This window comes from Patagioenas fasciata, chromosome 19 (genome assembly GCF_037038585.1).
Source record: "Patagioenas fasciata isolate bPatFas1 chromosome 19, bPatFas1.hap1, whole genome shotgun sequence".
NCBI classification, from domain to species: domain Eukaryota; kingdom Metazoa; phylum Chordata; class Aves; order Columbiformes; family Columbidae; genus Patagioenas; species Patagioenas fasciata.
The window spans coordinates 1,834,564-1,856,525 of NC_092538.1; the positions used below are offsets into that span (position 1 = coordinate 1,834,564).

Genomic DNA, 21,962 nt, shown 5'->3' on the forward strand with positions numbered 1-21,962 from the left:
GGGGGTGCAGGGTTTGGGGGTCAGCATTTGGGGGTGCAAAGTGTAGGGGGCAGTATTTTGAGCGAAGGTTGGGGGAGGACTTGATTTTGGGATGCAGGGTTTGGATGCAGGACCTGGGGATGCATTATTTGGGTGTCCAGGATTTGGGGTGCAGGATTTGCGGGTTCAGGGTTTAGGTTAGCAGGATCTTGGGGTGCAGGATATGGGGGTGCAGTGTTTGTGGGTGCAGGGAATGGGGGTCAAAATGTGGGGGTGTGGGATTTAGGGGTGTAGGGTTGGGGGTGTGAAGGGTTTGGGGGACAGAAAATGATTTGTGGTGCAAGATTTTGGGGTGCAGAGCTTGGAGGGGCAGGTTTTGCATGTTCAGGAACTGGGGGTGCGGGATTTTGCGTTGAAGGGCTCTGGGGTGCCGGGGTTGGCCTGCAGGGGTTGGGGTGCAGTATTTTGGGGTGCAGGCGTTTGGGTTTCAGGACCTGGGGGTGCAGGGTCTTAGGGAACAGGATTTCAGGGGTGCAGCATTTGAGGGGTGACGGCCTTGGGGGCCTTGGGGATGAAGGATTGGGGAGTGCAGGGTTTGGGGGTGCAGATTTGGGGTGCAGGGTTTAGGGGGTGTAGGGTTTTGGAGGGGCAAGATATTGGGGTGCAGGATTTAGTGGAGTCGACTTTTGGTCAGTAGGATTGGGGGGGGCAAGGATATGGGGGTGCAGGGTTTAAGGCTGCAGGATTAGGGGGTGGAGGTTTGGGGGTGCAGGGTTTTGGGGTGCAGGATCTGGGGGATGTATGGCGCAGGATTTGTGGGTGCAGGGTTTGGAGGGGCAGAAATGGGGAGTGTAGGTTTGTGGAGTGCAGGGTTTGGGGTGCATGATTTCTGGGGGAAGGTTGCAGGATTTGGGGGTGCAGTGTTTGTGTGTTTGGGACCTCGGGATGCAGGAATTTGGGGTGCAAGATTTGGTGGTTCAAGATTCTGGGGTGCCAGTTTTTGAGGTGAAGGAGTGGAGGGTGCGGGGTTCTGGGGTGCAGAGTGTGGGGCTGCAGGTTTTGGGGCAGCAGGACCTGGGGGTGCATTGTTTCTTGGGGGAGGATTTGGGGTGCAGGGTTGAAGGGTTTAGGATCTGGAGGTGCAGAGTTCTGGGGTGCAGGGTGTTGGGTGCAGGATCTGGGGGCGCAGGATTTGGGGTTGCAGGCAGTTGGGGGTTTAGGGTAGAAGGATCTTGGGGTGCAGAGCTGAAGGGTTTGGTAGGGCAGGATTTTGGGGTGCAGGGACTTGGGGTAAAGGGTGGCACTCAGGAGTTTGGAGGTGCAGAGGTTTGGGGGGCAGGATTTTGTGGTGCAGGATTTGAGGGTGCAGGGTTGTGGAGTGCAGAAGTTTAGGGGTGCAAGATCTGGGCTTGTACGGTCTTGGGGTGCAGAGTTGGGGAGGGAGGATTTGGGGCTGCAGGGTTGAAGGGTTTAGGATCTGGGGCTACAGGATTTGTGGGTGCAGGGTGTTGGGGTTTAGGGTAGGAGGATCTTGGGGTGCAGGGCTGAAGGGTTTGGTAGGGCCGGATTTGGGGGTGCAGGGCTCTGGGGGTGCGGGTTTCTTGTCTTTAGGAACTGGGGTTGCAGGATTTTGTGGTGCTGACTTCTGAGTGCAAGTTGGAGGGTCCTTGATTTTTGGGGTACATGGTTTGGGGGGACAGGATTTGGGGTGTAAGGTTTGTGGGTGCAGATTTCACACATGAAGGAACTGGGGCTGCAGAACTTGGGGGTGCAGGGTTGAAGGGTGCAGGGTTATGGTGTACAGGTTTTGGGAGGGAAGGATCTGGGGGTGCAGGGATTAGGGAACAGAATATGGGGGTGCAGAACCTTGTTGTTCAGGTGTTCAGGACCTGGGGGTGCAGGCCTTTGGGGTGCAGAATCTAGAAAGGCAGAGTTGGGGTGCAGGGTTTGGGGTGCAGGGTTTGCTGCTTCATGACATGGAGATGGAGGAATTGGGGGTGCAGGGTTGGGGACTGCAGGATGTTGGGGGAAGGATCTGCGGGTACAAGGTTTGGGGCAGCAGGGCATGGGGAGCAGGGTTTAGGGGTCAGGCTTTAGGGGGACAGGGTTTGGGGGCAGGGTTGGAAGGGATGATTTGGGGGTGCAGGGTTTAGGGCAGCAGGATCTTGGGGTGAAGGGGGTTGGGGTGAAGGGTTGGGTAGGACAGGATATGGGGTCCAGGTTTTTAGGGTGCAACTTGTGGGGGGGCAGGATTTGGGGTACAGGGGTTTAGGGGTGCAGAATTTAGTGGTGAAGGGATTGGGGATGCAGGTCTTGGGGAGAAAGAATTGGGGCTGCAGGTTTTGGGAGTTCAGGGATTTGGGGGTGCAGACTTTGGGTGTTCAGGACATAGGGGTACAGGATTTGGGGGTGAAGGGTTTCGGGGGGCAGGGTTTGGGGTGCTGGGTTTGGGAGAGGGTCAGGACATGGGTCTGCAGGATTTGAGGGTGCAGGGCGAAGGGGATATGGATTTTGGGGTGCAGGGTTCTGGGTGCAGAGTTAGGGGGGACAGGGTTTCGGGAGGCAGGGGCTGAAGCGTTTGAGTGTGCAGGGTGTTAAGGTGCAGGATCTGGGGGTGCAGGGTTTGGGGGTGCAGTGTTCTGGGGCTGTAGGTTATTGGGGTGCAGGATTTGGGGTTGTAGGAGGCAGGATCTGGGGCACAGCTTTTGAAGTTGCAAGTCTTGGGGGTGCAGGATCTGGAGAGTCGGGATTTGGGGGTGCACGGTTTAGGGTGCACATGTTTTGGGTGTGTATGATTTGAGAATGCAGGGCTTTGGGGTACAGGGTTTTGGGGTCAGGATCTGGGGGCGCAGGGTGTTGGGGAGAAGGATTCGGGGTGCAGCATTTTGAAGTGCAGGGTTTGGAGGGGGGGAGGTTTTGGGGGTGCAAGATTTGGTGGTGCAGGTTTTGGGGGTGCAGTGTTAAGGGGGTGGAGGATTAGAGGTGCAGGATTTGCGGTGCAGGTTTGGGAGTGCAGGGTTTTGCGGGTCTAATTTGGGGGTGCAGGATCTGGGAGTGCAAGATCCTGGAGTTCAGGATTTGGGGGTTCAGGATTTGGGCTGCAGAGCATTGGTCCACAGGATTTCGGGGTGCGGGGTTTCAGGGTTCAGGATTTGGAGGTGTGGAGTTTTGGGGTGCAGGGGTTGGGGGCGAAGGATTTGAGGATGCCGGGTGGTGGGGGAAGGATTTGGGAGTGAGAGATTTGGGGTGCAGGATTTGGGGGTGCAGGATTTGGGGGTTCAATGTCTAGGGTAACACAGTCTTGGGGTGCAGGGGTTTGCAGTGAAAGGTTTGGTAGGGCAGGATTTGGGGTGCAGGATTCTGGGGTGCTGGGTTTTGGGGCACAGGATTTGGTGTTGCAGGGATGGGCTTGAAGGGCTTGGGTTTCCAGGACTTTGAGGTGCAGGATTTGGAGGTGCAAGGTTTGGGAGGGAATTCTTTGGGGTGCAGGATCTGGGGTTTCAGGAGGTAGGGGAAGGATCTTGGGGTGTAGGGTTTGGGGCGGCAGGGTGTCAGGGGCAGGATTTGGGGGTGTAGCGTTTCAGGCTGGCATGATTTTGGGGGTGCACATGTGGGGGTCCAGGTTTGGGGGTGTAGAGTTTGGGAATGGAGGATTTTGGGGTGCTGGGTTTGGGGCTGCCTAATTTGGGGGTGCAGGGTTTTGGGGTGCAGTGTTTGGCTGTTCAGGACCTGGGGGTGCAGGGTTTGGGGGTGCAGGGTTTTGGGTGCAGGGTTTGGGGGTGTATTCTTGGGGGACAGGATTTGGGGGTGCGGGGTTTGGGGTGCAGGGTGTACAGGGAAGGAGCAGGGGTTGGCCTGCAGGGGTTGGGGTGCAGTATTTTGGGGTGCAGGGGTTTGGGTTTCAGGACCTGGGGGTGCAGGGTCTTAGGGAACAGGATTTCAGGGGTGCTGCATTTGAGGGGTGACGGCCTTGGGGGTCTTGGGGATGAAGGATTGGGGAGTGCAGGGTTTGGGCGTGCAGATTTGGGGTGCAGGGTTTAGGGGGTGTAGGGTTTTGGAGGGGCAGGATATTGGGGTGCAGGATTTAGAGGAGCCGACTTTTGGTCAGCAGGATTGGGGGACAAGGATTTGGGGGTGCAAGGTTTAGGGTAGCAGGGACCTGGGGTGCAGGGTTTGGTAGGGCAGGATCTTGGGGTGCAGGGTTTGGGGTTCAGGGTTCGGGATGTACATTTTTGGGAGGCAGGATTTGAGGGCGCAGGGTTTTGGAGCGAAGGGTTTAGAGAGCAGGATTTAGAGTGCAGGGTTTGGGGGTTCAGGGTCTAGGGTGGCAGGAATTTTGGGGTGCAGGCCTTTGGGGCAAAGGGTTCTGTGGTGCTGGCTTTTGGGGTGCAGGATTTGGGTATGCAGGGTTGGGGGTTGGGGAGAAGGATTTTAGGGTGCAGGATTTTAGGGTGAAGGTTTGGTAGGGCTGAGTTTGGAGGTTCAGGGTTCTGGGGTGCAGGGTGTTGGGTGCAGGATCTGGGGGTACAGGATCTATGGGTACAGGGCATTGTGGGGAAGGATCTTGGGGTGAAGGGTTTGGGGGTGCAGGGATTTTCAGTGAGGGATTGGAGGTTCAGAGTTAGGGGGTGCAGGCTTTGGGGGTGCAGGGTGTTGGGGAAGGATTTGGGGTACAGGGTTTGGGGGTTAAAGGATTTGGGGGTGCAGGGTTCAGGTGTTCAGGACCTGGGTGTGTAGGGTTTGCGGGTTCAAGGTTTGGGGCGCAATGTTTTGGGGGACAGGATTTGGGGGTGCAGGGTTTGTGAGAGAAGAATCGGGTGTGCATGATTTGGGGTTTCACGGTTTGGGGGGCAGGATCTGGGGGTGCGGGATTTAGGGGTGTAGGGTTGGGGGACAGAATTTCGAGGTGAAGGGTTTGGGGTGCAGGGTCTTGGGGAGAGTGGGTTTGGGGTGCAGGGTAGGGTAGGGTAGGATTTTGGGGTACAGGGTTCTGGGGTGCAGGATTTTGGGTGAGGGATTTCAGGTTCAGGGTTAGGGAGTGCAGGATTTGGGGCAGCAGGGTGTTGGGGAAGGATTTGGGGTGCAGGATTTGGGGGTGCAGGGTGTTTGGGTGAGGGATTTGGGGTTCAGGGTTAGGGGGTGCAGCGTTTGGTGGGCAGGAATTGGGGATGCAGGGTTCAGGGGTGCATGAGCTTGGGGTCTACAAGCTTTTGGTGTGAGATTTGAAGGAAAATTATTTGGGGTTGCAGAGTTCAGGGCTGCAGGGTTTTGCGGGGGGCAGATTTGGTGCTACAGGGTCTGGGGGTGCAGGTTTTGGGAGTTAAGGGATTTGGGGATGCAGGGTTCAGTGGTGCTGGATCTGGGGTGCAGGGTTCAGGGGTGCAGGGTTTAGGGTTGTAGCTTTTGAAGATTCGGGATGTGGGTGTCAAGGATTTGGGGGTACAGGGCTTGGGTGCAGGATTTCACGGTACAGGGCTTGGGTTCAAGATTTCGGGGTACAGGGGTTTGAAGGGGACAGGATTTGCAGGTGCAAGATTTGGTGGGCTAGGGTACTGGGGTGCAGGGTTTTGGGGTGAGGGGTTTGGGAGTCAGGATGAGGGGTGGAGGATTTGAGTGTGCGTGCTGTTGGGGTTCAGAGTTTTGGGGGACAGATTTGGGGGTGTAGGCTTGTGGAGAGCAGGAACAGAGGAGCAGGGTTGGGGGTGCCGTGTCTGGTGGGGCAGGAACTGGGGGTGCAGGGAGTTGGGGGAAGGATCTGCTGGTGCAGCTTTTAGGGTAAAGGGTTTTGGGGTACAGGGTTTTGGGGTGGAGGATTTGGCGGTGTAGGGTTGGGGGGTGAAGGGTTTGGGGGACAGAGCTGCAGGTGAAGGGTTTGGGGTGAAAGGTTTGCAGTGAAGGTTTTGGGGTGAAGGTTTTGGGGTGCAGGATCTGAGGGTGCAGGGCTTGGTAGGGCAGGATTTTGGGGTGAAGGATTTGGGGTGTAGAGTTTTCGGGTGCAGGGTTTGGGACTGCAGGTTTTGGGGTGTAGGGTTTGGGGGCAGGGTGTGGGGTACAAAGTTTACGGGGCAGGGTTTTGGGGTGCAGCATCTTGGGGTGTATGAGTTTTGGGTATGGGATTTGAAGGAAAGTGATTTGGGGTGCAAGGTTTTGGGGTTTCCATTGGCAGGTTTTCTGTGTTCAGGAACTGGAGGTGCAGGGCATTGGGGTGCCGGGGTTGGCCTGCAGGGTTTGGGGTGCAGAATTTAGGGGTGCAGTATTTTGGGGTTCAGGGTTTTGGGGTGCAGGATTCGGGGTTGTAGAGTTTGGTATTACAGGTTTTGGGGGTCCATGGCGTGGGAGAAAGGATTTGGGGGTGCAGAATTTAGGGGGGCACGTTTTGAGGGTGCAGAGTTCAGGGGTGAAGAATTGGGGATGCAGGGTTTTGGGGGCATTATCTGGGGGGTCAGGATTTGGGGGTGCAGGGATTTGGGGGTGCAGGGTTTGGGGCTGCAGGTTTCGGGTGGGGAATTTGGGGGTACAGGGTGTTGAGGAAGGACCTAGGGGTCCAATATTTGGGCTTTAAGGGTTACGGGGGGCAGGATCTGGAAGTGCAGTTTGGAGACAGGATCTGGGGGTGCAGCATTTGGGGTTACAGGTTTTGGGGGTGCAGGGTCGAGGGAATTGTTTGAGGTGCAGGGTTATGAGAGTGCAGGATTTTTGGGTGCAGAGTTTGGGGGCGCTGGGTATGGGGCAGCAGGATCTGCGGGTTCAGGTTTTGGGGGTGCATTCACTTGAGGGGAAGGATCTAGGGGTGCAGGTTTTGGGGGTCCAAGGTTAGACGGGATTTGGGGCTGCAGGGATTTAGGGTGCAGGGTTTAGGGCTGCAGTGTTCTGGAGGAAGGATTTGGGGTGCAGTGTTTGAGGGGTAGGATTTGGGGTTTCAGTGTTTCAGGGTGTATGATTTTGCAGTGCAGGATTTGGGGTGCAGGGTTTGGGGGTGCAGGGTTGGAGGTGCAGGGTTTGGGGCTGCAGGGGTTGGGGTACAAAGTTTTGGTAGGGCATGCTTTGGGGTGCAGGACTTTAGGGTGCAGAATTCGGGGGTGTGCAGTTTAAGGGGGCAGGATGTGGCGTTGCAGCGTTCTGGGGTGTCAGGTTTGGGGTGCAGTGTTTTGGAGTGCAGGGTTTGGGGTGCAGGGTTTAGGGAAGGATGATAAGGGGGTGCAGGGATTAGGGGTAGCAGGATCTTGGTGTGCAGGGGTTTGGGGTGGAGGGCTCGGTAGGGCAGAGTTTGGGGGTGGACAGTTTAGGGCGGGTAGGGTTTGGGGAGCAGGTTTTGGGGGTTCAGAACCTGGGGGGGCAGGGTATTGGGGTGCAGGATCTAGAAGGGCAGGGTTTGGGGGTGCAGTGTTTGGGGCACAGGGTTTGGGGGTGCAGGATCTTGGGGTGTACAAGTTTTGCAGGTAGGATTTGAAGGAAAATGATTTGGGGTGCAGGGATGGGGGTACAGGGTTTTGGGGTTGCTGGTTCTGGGGATTTGGGCTCTGGGGTTGGAGGATAACGGGAAGCAGGGTTTGGGGCGCAGTGTTTGGGGAGCCAGGGTTAGGGTTCGGTAGGGGCAGAATTTTGGGTGCACAGTTTTGACAGCTAAGTTTGGGGTGCAGGGCCTGGGAATTCAGGGTTTGGGGGTGCAGAGTTTTAGGGAGCAGGGTTTGGGGGTTCATGACGTGGGGATGGAGGAATTGGGGGTGCAGGGTTTGGTGGGGAAGGGTTTGGGAGTGCCTGGCTTAGGGTTGCAGGATTTGGGGGTCAAGGGTTTGGAGGTGCATGCGTTTGGGGGACAGGATATAGGGGTGCAGAATTTGAGGGTGCAGGGCTGTGGAGTGCAGAGATTTAGGTGTGCAAGATCTGGGCTTGTACGGTTTTGGGATGCAGGTTTTGGGGAGGGAGGATTTGGGGTGCAGAGTTTGGGCGTGCCACGTCTGTGGTTGCAGGTTTTAGTACCGGGTTTGGGGGTACAGGTTGTGGGGGCGGAGTTTTTGGGGGTGCAGGGTTGGGGAGAAGGATTTTGGGGGTGCAGGGTTTTAGGGTGCAGGATCTTAGGGTACAGAATTTGGGCATGAATGCTTTCGGGATGCAGGTTTGGGGAGTGCAATATTTGAGGGTGCAAGGTTACCAAACCTTGCAGGACCTTGGGGTGCAGGGTTTTTGGTATTTGGGGTTCAGGGTTAGGGGGTGCAGTGTGCTGGGGAACGATTTGGAGGTGCAAGGTTTGGAGGTGGAGTGTTTCAGGGATCAGGGTTTGGGAGGCAGAATTATGGGTGCAGGCTTTGGGATGGCAGGGTTTGGGGTGCAGAGTTTGCGTGTTCAGGACCTGGGGGTGCTGTCTTTGGGGGTGCAGGGTTTTGGTGTGCAGGGTTTGCGTGTTCAGGACCTGGGGGTGCTGTGTTTGGGGGTGCAGGGTTTTGGGGTGCAGGGTTTGGGGAGGTAAACTATGGGGGTCCTGGGTTTTAGGAGGACAGGATTTAAAGGCGCGGGATTTGGGGGTGCAGGGTTTGGGGACTCAGGACCTGGGGGTGCAGCTTTCAGGGTGCGAGGCTTAGGGGTGCATTATTAGAGGGTGGAATATTAGGGGTGCAGGACTGGGTGGTGAGGATATGGGGTGCACATTTTGGGCGTTAAGGACGTGGGGGTGCAGGACTTGGGCGTTCAGGGATTGGGAGTGCACGGTTTGGGGGTGCAGAGTGCAAGCTGGGGGGGGCAGGATTTGGGGTGCAGGGTTTAGGATGGAAAGATTTGCGTGTGCAGGCTTTGGGGGTGCATTTTTGCGGGTTTAGGATTTGGGGGTGCAGGGTTTGGGGGTGCAAGATTTCGCTTGTAGGGTTTAGGGGTGCAGAGTTTGGTAGGGCCAAAATTTGGGTTGCAGGATTTGGTGCTGCAGGATTTTGTGTTGCAGGGTTTTGGGGTGAAGGGTTAACAGGGATGCAGAATCTAGGGTGCAGGATTTGGGGTATGAGGGTTCTGGGGGGAAGGATGTGGGGGTGCGGGTTTGGGAAGAGTATTTTGGGGTGCAGGATTTTGGGTGCTGTGTTTGTGGGGCAGGTTTGGGGTGATCACTGCTGATCCGCACACACTCGCTCTCTCTGGTATTCACCTTCACTCTTGCTCCTCCACCTCCCCACTGTTCTCTCCATCTTCTCTCTTCTCGTTTCCCCACACTCTGCACACAGACCCGACCACTGAGAATGTTCCAGAACACGCTGATCCAAACCCCGGGGTGACCTTCGGGCTCCATGGCAATGTGAAAATTGAGTGTGCGACAGAATCCCAGAATCATTCTGGTTGGCAAACACCTCGAAGATGCTGGAGTCCAAGCATAAGCCCCTGGCACTGCCCCACGTCCCTCAGGAGCTCACGGGGAAACCCCTCCAGGGATGGCGACTCCAGCACTGCCCTGGGCAGCCTGTCCAGTGCCCGACAGCCCTCGCTGGGAGGAACACTTTCCAGTCTCCAGTCTCCAGTCAGAACCTCACCTGGTACCGCTGGGGCCGTCTCCTCTCCTCCTGCCGCTCGTTCCCGGGCAGAGTCCCCGAAGCCCGCTCTCCGGGCGCTCTGCGGGTGGCTCCTGGCCCGGCCGCCCCCCGCACTCCCGCTCTGGCTCTCGCCCCAAGGCTCAGGCGGGAACGGCCGCTGCGTCCCGGCCGGCCAATCGCAGCTCGCCGCCTCAGCCCCGCGCGCCGCCGGCCGGTGGGCCCGCCCCCTCATCCCCCATCCCCTCACGGAGGAGCCGCACACCCTGGTGCTGAGCGCGGAGCTGCTGGCGCCACTCGGAGAGGCTCCAGGGGACACCCCCAAAAGGTGATGGAGCCCTGCCCTGTTGGGCAGAGGGAGAGGACCCGAGACAGCCCCTGCCCTGTCGCTGTCGGGCACCGCTAGGGGACCGAAAAGATGACGAGGGTTGGAAGCGAGTTCCAGTTCGGCGCCACGGGCATCCTGGGAAAAATAGGCAGGCTGACCCTCAGAAAGGTACAGCCACCGAGCAGAGCTTAGCTGAGAGAAAATCACTAAAAGAGACCCGGTCTGGTTTGTGACAAAACCAGGACACCTCCAAATTCTGTACTTTGCCCAAAAAATGGGCCCCAAAAATGCTTTTTCTCCATAAAAATGGGTTCCCCACAAAATTGAGTGTTTTCCCCCAAAAATGGGCCTCAAGTATTGGAAGTACTGGCTTTTTTCCAAAACAATGGGTCTTGTTCCCTCCAGAATGGGTACTACCCCACTTAAAATGGGACTGAAAATGGGTGTTTCATTCCAAAAATGTGTCCAAAAAATGGTGTTTACCCACAAAATGTGGGCCCAAAAGTTGTTTTTTCCCCCCCAAAAAAATGAGTGCACCCAAAAATGTGTGCACCCTCCGAAAATGGGTCAAAAAATGGGTGTTTCTCCCCAAATATGGCCCTAAAATTGGGGTTTTCCCCAAAATATGCACTTGTTTCTAATAAAAAAATGTGTTTCCCCCGAAAAAATGGATAAAAAAATAGTGTTTCCCCCAAAAAGGTTATACATTTTTTTGCAAGATTTGCCAAGTTTGGGCAAAATTACGGATTTTCTGGTCCAGATTTGTAGATTTTGGCGCAAAATTGCAAGGTTTTGGGGCAAGATTTGCAATTGGGGGGAAATTAGTATTTTGAGGCAAGATTTGCGCATTTTTTGGTTAAATTACAAATTTATTTGCAAGAGTTTGGAAGATTTGCAATTTCTTTTTGGTAAAACTACTCAGTTTGGGGGCGTTATTGTGCAAGATGATGAGAGAGGTTCTCCTGCCCCCCTGCTCTGCCCTGGGGAGACCACCCCTGGAATATTGTGTCCAGTTCTCCCTCAGCTCCAGAAGGACAGGGAACTGCTGGAGAGAGTCCAGCGCAGCCACCAAGATGCTGGAGGGAGTGGAGCATCTGCCGTGTGAGGAAAGGCTGAGGGAGCTGTGGCTCTGGAGCTGGAGAAGAGGAGACTGAGGGGGGACTCATTCCTGGGGATCAATATGGAAAGGGGGGTGTCCCGGAGGCACCCCAGGCTCGTTTAAGGGACAACAGGGTCCAAACCAACTTTTGTTAAACCGGTGAGAAACAGGGTTTTAGCACTCCAAAAGTGACTTGAATACAGGTTCGGATACCAGTTGAGGAAAATTATGAAGGGGCAGCAACCAATACGACAGGCGGTCCACAGAGTGCATGCACGTGGCTTCACCAAAACAATGCCGGAGCCGTCCCTGAGTCCGGGAGGAGTACGCGCTTGCCTGTACACGGTGTGGGGTTATTTTGAAGAGATACACGTACTGGTAGTGAGTACGGAAAGTGCAGACTCGCGATTCTGCGAGGGTAAATTTACAATACACTCGCAATCCTGTGAGGGTTAATACACGTGCAGATGTGCACGGAAAGTTACACGTGCTTGTGCGGAAGCAGGGGAGGAAAATACACCCGCGATTGTGCGAGGAAATAATTGATACACGTGCTTGTGTTAAGCACGGAAAGTACGCGTGCAAACGTGCACGGTGTTACAGACAATCACGATAAACAGCACGCACTCGTCGGAATAAATTGCTTAGAATTTATTGCAGCAAGCGGGCAAAAGAGCGCTGGGCGGCCGGGGAGCCTGCGCTGCACCACGGCGCCTTTCCAGGAGCAGCCAGCTTGGTTACATGTGGTAAAGGATTACATAGTCATGGTTATTCCAGGAATGCCTATACACATTCATAACTTTTCCTCGAAAAGGCCGTTCTTATTAAAATGAGTTCCAAGGAATTATATCTATAGTCTTCAGCTCTGGCTCTTTCCTGTTGCGCCTGCGCAGTGTCTGCGGGTGGTCACGGGCGGGGGTCTTTTGGATGAAGGCTGCGGTCCGTTTTTTTGTGCATTTCTTATCCTTGGCCTAGCACGCTGGGTTTGGCCAGGGCTCCAAGGGCTTGAGCTGGTTTTCCTCCCGCTTTGTGCTGAAGACCCCGTTATCCCGTTCACACAAGGATGCAACTGGGCCCTTCTCTCTGTCCCTCTCTTCCTGAATGTTCTGCAGGGTACACTAAATTAGGCTTTTACACATATCTGTGGAACAAGTTTTTTACAAAGACTACATACAGGTTGCATTGTTTAATGGCAGCATATACTAATATTATATGCTCAGGTTTCACAGCCACTGATAACATATCCATTTAGACCGGTTTGATTAACAAATATATTGTTAAGTCTATTACAGTCCCTAACCCCAGGAAAAATACACCCACGTGTTTAGTGAGAAATTATATTACGGATATACGCTTGCCTGAATCTGGCAAGGAATTCTTCAAGAAAATCCACAGGTCCACAAGGCAGAAAGGCCGAGGCACTGCCTGTGTGGCCCCAGGGATGGGTCCCCAGCTTGGTGACCTGCAAACCACGTTTTTGTGCAGACGGGGAGGAATGGGGACTGAATCATTGTTAAGGGAGGACGAGACAGGAGGGTGCTGGAGACCCGGAGGGGTTCTGAGAAAAGGATTGTCAGCGTTGGGGCGATGAGGAACGATTCATACAGACGCAGACGGGGCGCACAGGCACAGGGTTCTTGTTGGCAGCAAGAGCAGAGCCGGGCAGAGCTGAGCTCTCTTTTATTAACGGTTCTCCATTTATAGATTTACAGGGATGAGCTTGGGCTAAGAGGTTAGACAAATGATTTTGTTCAATAATTGTTATTCTAAACACACCACACTCCTATTGTGACTGGTTTCAGTCACGTTCCCATGCGTATCTTGTGGGCGGCGTTCCGACCCACTCGTTCACACGCCCAGGCCCAACATTCACACATCACACACACCGGGGTGGTTTTCTGACCCGAGATATGGTTCTCACTGGTCTGGGCCATCACGTCTTACACCCATAGAAAACATACTTCCGTGTAATCTGTCCAAGGCACTTTAGCTGGAACCGCACATCCTGCCATTCCCGCAAGAGTTATCGACCCTGAACCCTTCGACGGCCCATGGGACCAGGCGGGCGGCCTGGAGCCGGGCGACCTGTGGCACGGAGCGTTAATGAGCCTTAGGGCACCGCGAGTGCTGCTGCATGGACAGGCCTCTCTCCTGGGAACACCAAGGGAGCAGCGGCCATCCATCACCACCCTGTTTGGTTCGGCAGCCCGAACCCCCTCCCCGAGTTTGGCAACTGCACCCCCCTCAGCACCTTCAGCAAATCAGAGCAGTCCTCTCCATGGCACCTGGGAACCGTGAGCAGCGGGAGCTGCAGCGGGACCCGTGTGGGAGCAGGTCCGGTGCTGCCGGGGCCGGTGGGAGAGGGGTGCAGCCGGCTCCAAAGCCGGTGGGAGCAGCCATCGCCTGCCAAAGCTGCGCCAGGCAGGGCAGCCACGCTCCCCGCTGCAGACACGTTGGGTGAGAGGGGCAGGAAGAAGCGGGGAAGGGTGGAAGGAAGCCCAGCGGCGCTTGCAGCCCGGTGTCCCCATGTGGGGACATGGCAGGGGTGGCCTGGGGAAACCCCTCCCGCTCAGGAGACAGTGGGGTGGGGGCAGCTCCCGGAAGCCCCTGCCCACTGCAGAGCCCCTGGCAGGGCCTGTGGGGGAGGGTGTGTGCAGCCCCTCTGTGACACGGTCCGGGGTCACAGTGGGACAGCCACACGTCACAGTGGTGACAGCCCCCCTTTCCCTGTCGTGACCAGCATCTGCCCCACTCACCCCGGTGAGGCCGAGTCGACTCCAAGTGCTGAGAGCTGCTCTCGCACCGCTCTGCTCTGGAGTAGCTGCTCTGCAGTGAGGAGGAGAAGGCGGAGAGAGGGAGCACGACAGCACCAAGGAGGGTGAAGGGTGGAGAAGGAGAAGGAGGAGGAGGAGGAGAAGAGAAAAAGAAGGAGGAAGAGAAGGAGGAGAAGGAGAAGAAGGAGGAGGAGAAGGAGGAGGACAAGGAGAAGCAGTAAAGCCATTGTCCAGCCACTTGCTGCAGTTGTTGACTTGAAGCAGCAGTGGAACTAAGATGGCAAGACAGCTCTTCTTGCAGCCTCACCTGAGCCCAACTATTGAGAAGCTGGAGCGTTATGGTAAGGCCTTCAGGCCCAATTTCACATGTGTGTCTGGGTCAAGGACATCTCTGAAATCAGGCATGAAAACCCAAGGACTGTGGGGGGTGGTTACTGAGGAGTGGTGACTGCAAGGAGGGACCTGCTTGACCATCCCAAAGGGCTGAGGGGCTGATGTGGCAGCCAGGGCTCCTGGTTCCCTTCCTGACGTGGCCCCTGCCTTCCTGGGGCAGCCCAGGCAGAAGCCCCTGACCCCAAGGGGCTGCCCTTGCCTGGCGCTGGGCATTGCCCACGCTGAGCTCATGTCTGAATGGAAGAGCTGAAGGTGCTCATGGGCCACGTGGGCTCTGTGTGTTCAGAGATGTGACCCGGCAAAACTGGCCCCTGCTGGGGAGACACCAGGACCTGCCCTGAGCCTCCCAGAGCCGCGTGGAGCACAGCCCCGTGCCCCCGCGGGCATGGCAGAGCACTGCCGGCTTCCCGTGGGAGTGGGTCACACCCTGGAGAGCAGCACCTGCAAGGAAAGGAGCCCCTTGGAGGCAGCATGAGGTGTCCCTTGGTTCTCGCCGGGCTGGAGAGAGACCACCTGAAATGCCTGAGTGAAAGATGCATCGCTCCTTGGACAGGAGTGGGCCAAATGGTCTTGAGGTTGCTGCCTCAGAGCATGACGGGTCTTTCCCTTGTTCTTCCAGAGTTCGCTAAGATTTGGGCCAGCACATCGTATCACCTCAGCCTGCAGCTGGCTCTCCACCAGGTGGGCCTCACCTCCTTCTCCCCTCACACCCTGATGAACGCTGATCAAGTCCTGACAGCCCTTTGCCATCGGGTGCAGCTGTTCTTCCCCTCCGTTGGAAGCAGGAGCAACGCCCCAGCACAACACTGCAATGCACACAGTGACATGGACACCTTCTCTGTCCATTCAGATGTACAAGAAGGTCCCCCCGTCAGAGTTGCATGTGAAAACCTGGAAGCCTGGGACACATCTGGATTTATTCCAAGCGTGGGAACCCCCTGCCTTCTATCTGATTGAGCCAGAGGGTGTTTGTCAGCTTTCCCTCACCTATTTGGTTCTTCGTAGCTGAAGGGGGGTGCGAGGGAAAAGCGCAGCCCCTGTTTGTGTTCTCCCAAGGAGCCCATCTTGCTCCTTTGTACCTCAGGCCAGGGCAGGGCACTAAACACCATCAGCCTCCTCTGACAAGTCACCCGTCTGCCCCTCCAAGACTTCTTCCCATCCGCCATCTCCTCTGTTCCAGGCTGTCCGCATTCCCGGAATCGGGACTTTTGCGGTTGTCACAAAGCGAGTAGCCCTCAGTGACCAGGATCTGGTGATCGTGGAGAGACCCGTGTTTCAACCTGAAAAGGCTGTTGTGCAGGACCGTGAGCTCCGCTGTGCTTGCACAGACTTCCCTGGTAAGCAGCGTGAAAGCGGCGCTGGCCTTGAGCAGGGTGGGAGGGGTGCTGTGCTCTCCAGAGGTGACTGAGGGGAGCACCAACCACCCACCGCGGTCCTGCCAAGAGCTTCACTCGACAAAACCAGCCGGCTGTGAAAGGACCCTGCCCAGCTGTTTGTTTTAAAGAATCACCAGAGGACAATACAGCTAAGAGCGCACTCTCTTTGTCCTGCTTCAACAACAGGGTCCCTCACAGCTTCCTTGGTGTGGTGTCTTCTGGTTCCGTGATGCTTCAGCTGTTGCTCCCCCTTTCCGCTGCACTAGACCTCGTCCAGGCAAATGCCGGGGCTCTTCCCAGCTCCCTCAGCCTCCTTGCACGGGGGAAAAGCAGGGGAAACCCAGGGGGGAAAGACGGTTCCTTCCAAAAGCCACTGGCGGGACACCTGCGCGTTCTAGTCACTACTGCCTTTGGGGCAGCTGTTGTGGGACCCCGGGGAGCACCAAGAGCTTGGGGCTGTGTTTGGGGTGCGTTTCTCTCTAAAGACAAAGACAGCACCGAGTGTGGGCTGGCACTCTCCAGCTGCCCTGGGACCTGGCGCCTATCTCCCCACTTTGTCCCGCAGTCACTCTTCTTCCCACCAAGTGCCTAAGACCCTTTGTTTCCCTTTCTGTATCAGAGAAGCCACCGCTGTCTGCTCCGCACCTCACTGTCCACTTTAAGAGGAAGGGACAAGCCGAGCGTCTCCTCAGAGGCGCTGGCCCAGCCACACAGCCCAGTACCAAAGTGTTGCCCGAGGGCCTGGAGGCTGCAGACCTTTGATTGTAGCCTGCCCAGCAGGTCTGCAAGCTCCTGTGTTCCTCTTCTCTCGTCTTTCAGGCCATCAAGATTTCGAGCAACTGCCGTATGCTCAGATAGCCTCAGAGAATGCTGTCTCTGAGGGCACCGTGCAGCTCTACATGGAAAGGACCACGCACCTTTTCCATGCCTGCGTAGAGAACGGGCAGAACGTTGCCATCATCTGGAGGGACGTGGGCATGCTGATTGTCCAGGGAAAAGACATAAAAATGAGATTTTACTTACACTTTTTGGAAAGGCTGAATGGCACTGGCAAGATGCTGCAAGCTCTTCTCGAGGTAGGATTTTCACTTTCCCAGCGCCACTCCTGCTGCTTCTGAAATGCTTTCTGGGGGCTGCTTTCCCCTGGCCGGCCATGCCTCGTTCAGCCACCTGGGCTCCTGGAGCTCTAGAGCACAGCAGGCTCTCTGCAGAGCACCTCCCTGGCGTGCAATGGCCCGGCTTTGCAAGAGCCACCCCCAGAGGAGCTGCACTTTGCGAGAAAAGGCCGGCGTTGATGGCGGGGAGCGCTGCGTGCCCCACTCTGGGGGCCGGGAGCAGAGGCACAGGCAGAGCAAGGCTTGCTGAGCCCAGAGCCCTTGGGCGGCTCTGGCTCTTTGCTGGCGTTGGGCCGAGGCGGAGCGAGCAGCCGGCCCTTCCCAGTGTCCGCTCCTCCCGTCATCCGCCTCTGTCCTCGTTGCAGATGCCGGAGATGAGGGACTCGGTCATCTCACGCCATGACACCGCTGCTTCCCAGACCTCTTCTGGACGTGTTATCGTCCTGCCATGGTACGTTTGACTTCACTTGGAGGAACGGGGGACAGTGGCACGGCTTCTGCATCTGTCCTACTGTGGACCTAGAGACGCATTTAGGCAACATTTCCCACTACGTTTCTCCTGCTCCTTTTCTTTCCTCTCTGGGAGAGACTGCTCTTAGGTCCAGAAACGTTAATCTGCAAGGCTCTACGAGGAACTTGGAGGGCAAGATCAGAATTCAAAAGGGTGTTAGAAAATCAGAGCACTAGATAATACTCTGCTCTCCATGTGCACGATGAGCAGAATCATTTCCCCAGAAGCAGCAAGGGGGTTTTGTGGGAGGACGGCCATTCTCAGGGAAGGATGGAGAAACGCGGGCACAGGCTGACGGGGCCTCTCCCGGCACTGGAGCTTCTACTGCGTCCCTCCGGGTTGGGCTGCCTTGGGAAACAACGTGGTGTCCTTTCTTCAGCCTGCTGCCTTCTTCCTCTTCCAGGTACCAACTTGAGACCGTGCCCAAAATGCCAGCGCTGATAGACCTGAAAGGATGTGTGAAGGGAAAAGGTGATGGCCTGTGGTGTGAACCTGCCCCAGCAGCAAATCTGTGTGCGCGGGACCAATGCAGAAACCCCAGAGCCGGGTTCCCTTGAGATAAATGATTCCCCTCCCCAGAATGACTCCTGGACAGCACCAGTATCTCCCATGGAAGCCCCCGTTTCAGCACACGGATGAGAGAAAGCCATGCAAACAGTCTTCCCCAGGGAATAACGGTGCACTGTAGGCATGGGGCGTTGGATGAAAAAACAGTGTCAGAAAAGGCCTAAGACCTCCCAGGAAACATGGCTTTCCTCCAAAGGGATGAAAAGGACCACCTTCCCCAGTGTTACCACAGCCCTGAGCAGACCCGCACGTCACTCTCCTTGGAACTGGCACACGAGTGGCACCCGGTTCCCAGAACAACACCGAGATGCTGTTCTGAAGAACCGTCTCCTTTCCCGTTTCTAGAGGATGCTGCCGGGAAGCGCCTCCTCCGTCGAGCCAGGCTTCCTCCAAATCGGTTACCTGCACCGACTGTGAAGCCGGAGCAGGGTCAGAAAGCTGAGGGGAGTGAGCCTCGCGCCAGGTGAGACACTCGCATAAATGGGTGAGCGTGACCCCCTGCTCCGGTCTCTGTGGGAGCGAGACGTTTCTCCCGGAAACACCCCACGTGCGCTTTTCCCACGTCCCACTGACTCATGGTTTCTTGCTCATGGCAGTGTCTTGTAGCTTCTTGGCAGACTCTGCTGGCACCACTATTTCTTTCTTCCCTTCCGATGTGCAGATCTCTTGAGTAGCCAAGTGCAAAGGCTCGTTCCAGGAGCAGAAGGTCATTTTGGCTTTCCCTTCAGGTTGAAATGAGCCTGGCCTTTCTGTTTGCTGAGAACAGAGTTCTGCAGTTAGTTACTGCAGAGGATTGCCCTGAGCAACCAGGAGCCTCTTCTACGCTGACGCCTGTCTTACGGAGAGCTCAGTGGCAGGATGGCTTTTCTCGTGGGCTCATGTCCTCCTCCCTTTGACACTGTGTCCCCAGCGCCCAACCTGCCCGTACAGGGCATAGCGCTATCTCCGGGCACAGGACCCTGTTCCTCTGGTTGCTCCAGCAAGAGAGGGCCGAGACCTGGGCATCCTGAGTTGCAGGGGGGCTGTTGGGCACATCCGAGGCTGACAGCTTGGGGTCTTCTCTGTGTCTGGGGACTTGATCACAAGGATGTGAGCAGAGCCCGTTCTGCTGCAGAAGCAGGTGCGCCACCTGGAAGCACAGGATGCAGAACCAGCTCCTCCTGCGCTCCTGCCAACACGCCCTGTTGTGTCTTTGCAGGCAGCTACCGGTCATCCAGAGGAGCTGCTTGAAGGAAAAGGAGGAGAAAGGAAAGCTACCGCCTCTGCTTGCACCCAGAGAAGTGGACTTCATAGCCAGAGCCATTGAGAGGAGAGAAAAGGTACCCGACACCGGATGCTGCAGGAGCACATCCTACTGGACTGTAGAGCAGCGTTGCTCCACACATGCCAGTGCTCACAAGGTTCTTCACTGGGTGTTCACGGGACCACTGACCGGTTGCTTTGGTGTTTGCTTGGAGAGAGGCGGGTCACTGTCAGTTGAGAATATACTTGTCACTTCCAGTAGCCTGGAAACACCCCCAGAGCCCTCACTTGAGGCCGTTTCTGTCGGCCAGGTGACTGCAGGGCTTGTCTGGGCTCGCCAGCTGCCGGCTGGTTTGTAGCCCGGTGGTGGCTGATCTCCCTGGTCATTCCAGACGGGCTCCTCGGTGGAGCCTGCGGGAACCTGGGAGCAAACCAGCGTGGACAGCAAGGCAGAAGAGAAGGGAGGGAAGGGAGGAAAACAGCTCAGCCGTGGCAGGACAGACTGATGCTGCCTGCTATTGCATTTCATTCGGCCTCCAGAATAAACGGGAGAAGAAGAAAGAGGAGAAGCTTCCACAGTATATCCAGAAATTCCTGGAAGCAGAGGAAAAGAAGAAAAAAGAGGCGGCGGTAGGGGAAAAAAGTAAACGGCAGTCAGCCGGAGCAATGAAAGCAAAGGCCGAGGCAGAAAAGGAGACACCCGGTGTGGAAGGAAAGGCAGAAAACCCAGAGGAGATGCAGAGGAGCCAGGTACTTGGGATTCCTGCAGAAAAAGAGCACTTTCTCCCGCGGGGCGGCTGAGACCGCAAAGTACCTCTGGCACCCAAGCCGTCACAGCAGCGTTGCTGCAGCAGAGCCGGGCGGGTGATGCTGCCCTTCCTGAGCAAGAAGGGGGACACAGAGTTGCAGTGAAACCCTGGTGACACTCAGAGGTCACCCCAGGGCCTGCTGAGCTCCTTCTCCCGGTTCTCCCTGTCCCCTGTGGTCCATTCAGAAGTGTTCTGGGGTCTGCGTGCTGGGAAGCAGCACCCTCCGGGTGCGGGGCTGTTGTATGAGAGTCTCCTCCTGTGCAGGAATCCAGCTCCCCCGAGTGCTCCTCAGACAGCTCCCCGAGCAGCGTGGAGTCAGACGAGTCCAGCTGTGACCTGCTGGAGATCAGGACCATTATGGAGGACTGGGAAGAGGCCGGAGAAGAGCCCCCCACAGTCCCTGAGGACAACAGCGTCCCCCCGAAGCGGTACGAGTGTGCCCGCTCCAGCCGAGCCCTGGGGCCGTGGGGGGTGAGCCGGAGGTGGTGGGTACAGGGAGCCAACCCCCGAGCCACGGGGCTGCACAGGGCGCCCGGGGATTTCTGCAGCCACGGGAACGGGCTGGGTTAGACCCCACGGCAGGGGCCAGAGCAGGGGCTTGAAACCCCTCCTGCCTCCAGGGGGCTGTGGGGCAGAACGGGGCCGCATAGCTGTGGGGCTGGGTGTGGGAAGAGGCAGGACGGTCCCAGCTGCAGAGTCAGGGAGACTTTGTCCTTGCTGTTGCAGGAGCCTTTCCCCACGGACAGACCGGGCCCTGCGGGAGGTGGTGACCTGCATCCTGGGGCAGGTGGCCCGCAAGAGAAGAGGGGAGAGGGATGAGCAGCTGGATCTGCAGGACAAGCTCCAGTGGTAAATCTCTCCGGACACGGGCAGTGCTTCCTCTCCCGCAGTCCCTTCCTCCTGCTCCCCGCAGCCCCGCGGGAGAGAGCCGCTTCTCCTGGCACCGGCCTCTCGGCAGAGCCGCTCCTGCGGCTGCGGCTGGCGCCCAGCTGGGAGCCCGGCTGGAGCGCTCTCCTGTGCTCACACCACCTCCTCCCGCTGTGTGTCTGCAGCGAGCTGGCCGTGCTGCGCTGGGAACGGTCGGGGAAAGAGGCAGGCAGCAGCCAACACCTGCGGGAAGCTGCACCCCAGGCTGCACCCCCTGCCAAGGCGGGGGAGAGGAGGGCAGGACCGGTACGTCCCCAAGGCTTGATGTGGTGGCGTTTGTAACGGCGACGGCGCAACGGTGCGGCCAGGCTGGTCTGGGATAGCAAGCAGCCGGGTTGCTTTCAGCCCCGCGCTCCCTTGGCTCAGGGGTCGTTGCAGAAAGGCTCTGCAGTCAGGACCGTGAGCAAAGCAGGGCTGATGGAGAGGCTGAAAAGAAGGGGCAGGAGGGAGCGGGGGCGCTGATATCCCCCCAGCCCCTGCCAGGGACACTAACACTGCCTGCTGCTGCATTGCCGTGGTCCTGCAGGCGCAGCCCCGCGTGTGCACGGAGGAGGAAACACGCAAGCTCTGGGAGTCCTTGTGCAGCAAGATAGAGCAGAAGCGCAGCAGTGGCACCGCCAAAGGCCTGGAAAAAAGAGCCAGAGCAATGGGAGGCCCAGGTACCGCAGGCCGTGAAAAACAACTGGGGAAAGAGCATTCCCAGTTGAGTGTTTGCCTTTTGGAGTGCTCGCCTCTGAAAAAGGGGGTGTGGGCCAGCTTCAGGCCAGAGCTGGGCAAAGAGGGTGTTTTCCTGACAGCCCTGGGGGCACGGAGAGCAGCAGGGTGGGACTGCATCCCAGGGACCTGGACCTGCTCTCTCCAGACAGCAGCAGATCCCACCACAGGTGTCCTGACCAGACTTGTTGCTCTGCACCTCTGTGCATACAAGACTGCAGAGCTTTGTACTCAACTCCGCAGCTCTGGAGAGCAGATCTGCTCCACGTCGGCCAGTGCCAGGAGACCGTCTCAGGCGCTGAGGCTCGCGAGAGAGACGTCCAGCAAGAGCCTTCTCCGGCGTTACGAGCGCCAGTGCCGGCCAGCCAGGCTGCTGACACCAGCTCTTGCCCCGATCAGTAAAGCCCCACCTGCAAACCGCTGGGTCTCACGCTGTGGGTGTTTCCTTGGTGGCTGTGGAAGCTGCGCTGGGCAGTGGGTGAGCGCTGGGGGGGCAGGGAAAGGCCTGCAGGGAGAGGGCTGGAGCTCCGGCCCTGCTCCAAGGGCAGCCCTCCCCAAGGCTCTGCTGGACCCGCTCGGCTGCGGCCCCGCTCTTGGTGCCCCTGCAGCCCGTGGCCCTGGC

At 57.2% G+C, this 21,962-nt stretch overlaps 2 protein-coding genes across 2 annotated transcripts; both read left to right on the forward strand.

Annotated features, from left to right (window-relative positions):
* Positions 1–13,803: 13,803 nt before the first annotated feature.
* LOC136110191 (coiled-coil domain-containing protein 81-like) lies at positions 13,804–17,653 on the forward strand. The gene is made up of 6 exons (XM_065853423.2): positions 13,804–14,027; positions 14,699–14,760; positions 15,260–15,416; positions 16,275–16,531; positions 16,936–17,021; positions 17,485–17,653. The coding sequence occupies exons 1-6, from the start codon at positions 13,964–13,966 to the stop codon at positions 17,636–17,638; spliced, it is 780 nt and encodes a 259-aa protein (XP_065709495.2). The 5' UTR covers positions 13,804–13,963; the 3' UTR covers positions 17,639–17,653.
* Positions 17,654–17,711: 58 nt separating this feature from the next.
* Positions 17,712–20,687, forward strand: LOC139829465 (uncharacterized). Its single transcript, XM_071817038.1, has 5 exons — positions 17,712–18,111; positions 18,847–18,967; positions 19,431–19,640; positions 19,964–20,127; positions 20,426–20,687. Exons 1-5 carry the CDS (start codon positions 17,828–17,830, stop codon positions 20,550–20,552), a joined length of 906 nt encoding a protein of 301 aa, XP_071673139.1. The 5' UTR covers positions 17,712–17,827; the 3' UTR covers positions 20,553–20,687.
* Positions 20,688–21,962: the final 1,275 nt, after the last annotated feature.